At 32.8% G+C, this 7,292-nt stretch overlaps 1 protein-coding gene across 1 annotated transcript in view; it reads right to left on the bottom strand.

The window, feature by feature from the left end:
• Positions 1-517: 517 nt before the first annotated feature.
• The window catches only part of IL1RL2 (interleukin 1 receptor like 2), a 41,688-nt gene continuing 34,913 nt past the window's right edge, over positions 518-7,292 (bottom strand). The window contains exons 9-10 of the mRNA XM_051984330.1: positions 6,494-6,655; positions 518-5,498 (exon numbers count right to left, since the gene is read on the bottom strand). Of these exons, the coding sequence (XP_051840290.1) occupies positions 5,116-5,498; positions 6,494-6,655 (545 nt within the window). The 3' untranslated portion in view covers positions 518-5,115. The remainder of the gene's footprint in view (positions 5,499-6,493; positions 6,656-7,292) is intronic.

Raw genomic sequence — 7,292 nt, 5'->3', positions numbered from 1 at the left:
AAGACTCTCCAGAAAGCTGCCCAGATTCAGGCAAGAAAACTAGATTGTGAAGGAGATAATAAAGGATTTGGACTTTAACATCTGGCTATTCTCCTGTGATTACTAAGCTGAAAGGAAAGCTGGTCCAGAGACTTCCAGAAAACCAACTGGAACATTACAGAAAGTAAAAACAAAACAAAACAAAACAAAACTATTGAACAAATAAACAAAACTAAGAGTTGGTTTTATGGGGGAAAAAAAACCCAACAAAATACAAAAACTTTTAGTTAATTTGATCAGAAAAAGGAAAAAAGAAAATCAACTTGTTAGTCTCAAGAATGAAAATGGTTAACTTTCCACCAATGAAAAGGAAATTGGAGCAATAATTCAGAGCTATTTTGCACAACTGTATATGATAATCTAAGTGAAATGGAGAAATACTTACAAAAATATAGATTGCTCACATTAACAGATGAGATAAATTACTTAAATAGTACCATTTTAGAAAAAGAAATTGAACAAACTATTAATCAACTCCTTAAGAAAAAAATCTCCAGGATTTTTATTAAAAATTGCTCTCCAGAATGGTTGGATTTATATGTGAATTCTACCAAACATTTTAAAAACAATTAATTCCAATATTATGCAAAATCTTTGAAAAAATAGAGAAAGAAGAAATCCTACCAAATTCTTTTTATGACACAGCCACAGTGCTGATACCTAAACTAGGTAGGGTCAAAAGAGAGAAAGAAAATTATTAACAATTTTCCTAATGAATATTGATGCAAAAATATTAAATAAAATGTTGGCAAAGAGATTACAGTAAGTTATTCCCAGAATAATACATCATGACCAAATAGGATTTATATCAGGATTGCAGGGCTGGTTCAATATTAGGAAAACTATTAGCATAATTGACTATATCAGTAACCAAACTATTAAAATCATATGATAATCTCAATAGATGCAGAAAAAAACATTTGACAAATTCCAACACCCATTCTTATTAAAAGCACTAGAGAGTATAGGAATAAAGAGAATTTTCCTTAAAATTGTCAATAGCATCTTGAGTAGATTGAGATAATATAATAAAAATGACAATACTACCTAAATTAGTTCACTTATTCAGTTCCCTTTCATTCAAACTCCCAAGAAATTACTTCACAGAGCTTGAAGAAACTTAGACAGGTTGAGTTAAATAATTTGCCCAGAGTAACACAGGTAGTAAGGGTCTGAGGCTATGTGTGAGCTCAGGTTTTTCTGATTCCACATTCACTGTGCCACTTCAGTGCCCACTTTTATTTTTTCTCTGTTTATATTTCATGACTGCTTAACCTTATATACTTTTTCCTCAATAAAATGTAAGTTTCTTGAGAATAAGGATTTTTATTTCCCCTTTTTAATTTACACAGGATCTAGCACAATGACTAGGACATAGTAGGATCTTAAAAAAAAGATTATTGAATTGAATTAAAGTTGAGTTTTTTTAACCTCCTTTAAAATCTGATCTGGTATAGAATTAGAATACCATAGGGCCAATTCATATAGCCACATACTTAAGCACCATTCTAGATGGATAGGGACATAAAGCTATCATCTGGATATTCAGGCTAGCTGGGTACTTAAAAAAAAAAAAACTTAAAACTGTGTAGCTGTTGATGAACAGTACTGAAGAGACACAATGGCGAGCTATATGTAATCCTTTATTTTTTAAAGTTGTGATATGATTATATTGTTATAGAAGTAAACTTTTGATTGAGAGGTAAATGTAGCAGAGACTACATTTTCTTCTCCTCAGTGTACTATAAGTCTTAGGTCTCTGAGTGTAAGGTTTCCTCCCATTCATCCTGCTTTTTTGGAAGTATTACTGTTCTACCATGAGAGAAAGTAGAGTCCACTGGATTAAGTATTGAACTTATCAAGAGGACTATTCTAACTTAACTTCCTTTGTGACTGGGAAATTCAATGAACCTTAATGGACCTCAGTTTAGTCACCTGTTAAATGAGAGGCTTAATTTTAATGATCCTTCCACTTCCTATGCTCTTATGCTCCAATGTCAGGGTAAATAGCTTTATGTAATTATGTTACATAACTCCATCCAGGTAGCTTCAGAGAGACACATGTGAACAACCAGAAGAATCTAGGCCTTATTTTAGGTCCATAAAGAAGTGTTGCTATGGGCAATAAATACTTAATCCAGAATTAGGAATAGAAGTGGGGAAAGAAAATGAATTGTAATTTTGTCCTTCTCCAATCAAATGCCAATGACACTTATTGGAAGATGAGAGGGATAGGCATTAATTTAACAGGGAATATATTAAGCAAATTATAGAATAATATGAAATGAATTATATATTGAATTGAAATGAAATATATATGAAATATATTTACAAGAATAAAAAAAAGGAATGGAAGATTTATATAAACTGATACAGAGTAAAATAAACAAATCCAGAAAAACAATTTAGAAAATAACTACAACATCAGTCCTGAAGTCAAGAAGACCTGAGTTAAAATCTGGTCTCAGACATTTAACATTTCCTAGCTGTGTAATCCCAATTGCAAAAGAAAGAAAGAAAGAAAGAAAGAAAGAAAGAAAGAAAGAAAGAAAGAAAGAAAGAAAGAAAGAAAGAAAGAAAGAAAGAAAGAAAGAAAGAAAGAAAGAAAGAAAGAAAGAAAGAAAGAAAGAAAGAAAGAAAGAAAGAAAGAAAGAAAGAAAGAAAAAGGAAAAAAGGAAGGAAGGAAGGAAGGAAGGAAGGAAGGGAGGGAGGGAGGAAGGAAAAAAGGAAGGAAGGAAGAAAGAAAGGAAGGAAAGAAGGAAGGAAGGAAATAACTACAACAGTGTAAGTGAAAAAACATTAAAAGGAAGCTAATTTCCAAGAGTAACTTTAATAATTAATTGAACGCAGAGAACAAATGAAACATGTTTCCCTCCTCTAAGTAGCGAAGTAGAGGACTCTCATGGATAGAATGCTGCATTCATTGTCAACTGAGGTCACTGTATAAGTTATTTTTGCCTTACTATTTACTTTTTCTAAATAAATAAAATTTGTGATTTTGTGAAAGGAAGTGTAATTTTGAAAAGACTGCGATAAAAAACAAAAATAGACATCAATAAAGCATTTTTTTTATAAACTAACAAATTCCGAGTTGACAAATTCTGTACTTACATAGGACTAGACTGTTTGTGCTGAATAACTTTTATAAACAGGAACATTAGATATTATATCAAAACAATTTTCTCCAATCTCCCCTTTTTTTACATAAGCCAAGATTTTTATTTTTAAAAGAAACAGGGATAGTTTCAATTCATCACATTTTTGCATGAAAAAGCCAAGAGTTTTGTTCTAAAAATCATTGTGATTTTATTAGTATCTTTGAAACTTCCAGAATCAGGAAATTCTTGCCAATTTAACAGCTAATACTTGTTAGACATCAGGAGCAACGAGGTAAACCTAAATCAAAAATAGCTTTTCCTATTGCTTGATTTTCTTCTCTATTTAAGATTTGTTTACTTGAACTAGATTTAGAGATATAGGTTTATTATCAGCCCTCTTAATGTTAGCTTATTATCAGTGAAGGAAATTATTAAAAAATTTAAAAAATTAAAAATATAAATGGACAATTTATTTTATATTCATTCTTCTGAGACATCCTCATTAACTTATGTTATTTTTAGGTGGTTTCTTAAAAAATTCTTAAATGCAAAGCTAACATTTTGACTAGTCTTCATTTTAACTTGACCCATTCATCATTCATTCATGCAGATGAAAAAGTGTGTACATTCCCTATGTGTGCTTATCTGTTTTGGAAGAGTAGGGGGAAGAGGTTGGGGGAAAGAGTAAAAATCTTTGATTTCATCAGGGTAGAGAAGTCCTAGTTTAGATTCCATTTCCCTTCCAACCTTTTCTCCCCCTTCACCCTACTGATTCATAATGGCAACTTAGTCTTTGAAAATTTCCTGGAAATTGGGAAGTTAAGTGACCTGGTCACAGTCATATACTGAGTATATCCCTGAGACAGTATCTGAACCAGGTCTTCCTGATGCCCTATAATACACACTGTCCTTTATACCCTCTTCCCTCAATAAAAATCAGAGAAAACAAACCCAATGAAGTATTTCATACTTCACAATTGTTTCTTACTACTGTCATTATCACTATTTTATTTGTAGGACATTTCAAATATCTGCCCAGGAACTACAGGATTCCAAGGAATAGTATGAGGAACACCAGCCCAAATTACCTTTAAGACTCTGCTCTAACAGTCCAAGATCCTCTTGCTATTCATTTTCACTGCTTATTCAAATAAAATCTGGTAAGCTGAAGCCTTAAGCAAAAGGATCAGATAAAGGCACTGCAGAGCAATTCAATAAATGACTTTCAGCCTCATTGAAATATACAAAGCAGGCAAAATGTGTTGTTCTAAGCAGCAGTCTCTACTCCAGCCATATTTTTCTTAGCTAGAGACTCAGTTACCCAGATAGTATTATATGGGCAGTTCAGGGAGCCAAGCTGTCAAAGAGAACTTCTTTGACATATATCCCACAACCCAGATTTTTCTTTCTTTCAACTTCTTACTAAAACTTACTTGTCTTTTCTATTCCATCAGAAAGTTAGTTGGAGCCGTATATTCAGACAAGTAAATTCTGCTAATTTGTGCAATGGATAACTGTGTTATCTTTCCCAAAGTAATTCATTCACCTTTTAACTGGAATTATCATTTTTTAAATACTAAATTTAAAAACAAATTTTTGAGTTCTGAATTCTCTCCTTTCCTCCCACTTCTAATTCACACACTGAGATGAGCAATATATCAATTCAACATATGAAATCATGCTAAACATATGTTTTCAAATTCTACCTTGGACACCTACCATCAGTATGACCTTGAACAAGTCATCCAGCTTCTAAATAGAACTATTTTAAGATATAACTATTCATAGAAATGACTATGGCGAGTGATTTGATCCCCACCCTGACAAACCCATAAGGGAGTTATCAGTTGAACAGGTAGGCTCAAATGGAAAACTTTTTTCAATACCAAACTTTGATGGCACATAGTTACCATTGAACAACAAAGCCACAGAAGCAGGTTGTAGATCACTCAGTCTGGAGCCCAATATTTGTCTCTTTCTAGTTCATGGAGTAGTTGCAGGGTGCTGACTTCATCAGATGTTCTAGCGAAGATGGGTACCGTTTAGGTGGCATATGGTATCTTACATTTTTCCAGAACTTTGTCTTTGCTGACTGTAATCCCTCTGTGTAGTTCCCTCTCCAACGCAGCACCCCATGTTTCTGCTTAAGGTATTTAATTGATTCTGGCATATCTGTATAATCTTGGATTTTCTCCAGTTCAATAAGAATGACTTTCATTCCATCTTGGATGAGAGCATTGTAGATAGTGATCTGTTCTTCTGACATGTTCTTTAATAAACTATAACTTGAAGATTCTGTGACCAAAATGATTATCAATCTTCTGCTTAGCTTAATATTTTCATCAATAACATTGGCCACAGCTGAAAATAACAGAAGAAATTAAGTGGACATTTGGAATCTGTTAACTAAAATATACTTTCTGTCTTTTTTTGGTCTCAATTCTACTGAGTAGATTGAAATGAAGTATGAGAAAGAGATTCAATTGATTGGCACTTATTAATTCATTTGTAATAAAACATGAAATCTATTTCAGGGTTGTAAAGGACATCACAAATCAATTCATCCAAACTGTATCTAAATATGAATCCCCTCTAAAACACCTTTGTATCCAATCTCTTCTTAAAGACCTCTTATAAGAGGAAATCCAAACAAAAGCAAGCAGATATAATTTTGTTTTGAAATGAAAAAGTGTTTTCAGTCATTTGTGTAGACTAGTCTCCCTGAGAAAGAGTGGGAGAGAGGAAGCATAAGGGGATTAAAGAATGAGTTATATGTGTTAACCTCTTTGCAACACTAGTTCAAAAAAAGAATTAATTTTGAATATCTAAACTATAACCTGAACCTAGTCATAGGATCATAGACCAAGAGCTTGAAAACATCTCAGAGGCCATCTTTCCCAATCCCATCATTTTACAAATGAGGAAACTGAGGCCCAGATTGCTCATGGTCATGGAGCAAGTAAACATGCAAGATTTCAACTTTATAAATATATAGTATATCACATCAACTCTGGGATGTGTTTACCAGCTATGTGTGCTGGTAAATATACTTTGTTTTCCATAAGTTCTGCCACTTTCTTTTCTATAAGTTTTCCTAGAATAGTTCTGTTACTTTCCAATCTAAAACTAGATTCACATTATTTCCATGAAGGAGTCTTGAAACAGAAATTGCATGTTTTTAGAATGACTGTAATACAAGTTTAAAATCAAATCCAGCCTCTTCATGACAACTAGATGCCGTCTCAATTTCCAAGGAAAATGGAAGCAGAATTAAAATACATTCTTCAAATTCAAAGGAGGAAAAATATTCTTAAAAAAATAAGCAAAAGGGTTTCTTTAAGTCATTTCAGACATACCTTGTCCTGGTAAGTCATCTCTTCCAAATATAAATAGTCTGTACCCACACTGTCTCTCTAAGACTTCAGGCAGGATTTTCAGCACCAAAATGTTCATGTCTTGGCTCTGGCTTTCAGTTTTAGGTTTTGGATACAAAACATATGCATCATAGAGCTTGCCATCTGAAAAGGAAATGAACACACTAATAGAAACTTTTCTATTAGTAAAGGAAATAATGAAACTGTTGCATCATTATGATTTTTTAGTTCAATTTGCCAACAAGGCAGCAGAGGAAGCAGATAGAACTTTAAAGTTGGAGGAACTTAAGAGATTATTGAAGCCCATATGATTTTTTTAAGAGCCAGATTGGTGAAGCCTCTTGCCCAAGATTACCCAATAATTTATAAAAGCTTTAGAACTTAGATTATCAATGTTTTCTTCTATATGAAAGATGCGATTCATCAGAAGAAAAATTTTCATTATCCTCTGTATGATATTCAATTGAAATATGTTAGTCATTTTAGACCCACTAATACAGGAAATGTATTAATGCTGTAATCAAGATGGTACCCTTTTTATTATCCATGATATTTAACGCTTTGAGGGTCTGTGATTTCCTCCATAGGAACAGTTCACCCAGTGACACATATTTAACTTCCCCAGACATAGTTTCTGCATCTATAAAATGACAGAGTTTGACTAGATAAATTCTGAGGTCCCTCCAGCTCTAAAGCTGTGATCCACAAAGCTATAATGGTAGATCACATTCCTATATGTCTTAGTAGACTATTTTCATTAGTTGTTGCATCTTTAAAAATA

Source organism: Antechinus flavipes, chromosome 3 (assembly GCF_016432865.1).
Source record: "Antechinus flavipes isolate AdamAnt ecotype Samford, QLD, Australia chromosome 3, AdamAnt_v2, whole genome shotgun sequence".
Taxonomy (NCBI): Eukaryota; Metazoa; Chordata; class Mammalia; order Dasyuromorphia; family Dasyuridae; genus Antechinus; species Antechinus flavipes.
The sequence above is the reverse complement of the archived record's forward strand: the minus strand, read 5'-3'. Positions and strand labels throughout refer to the sequence as shown.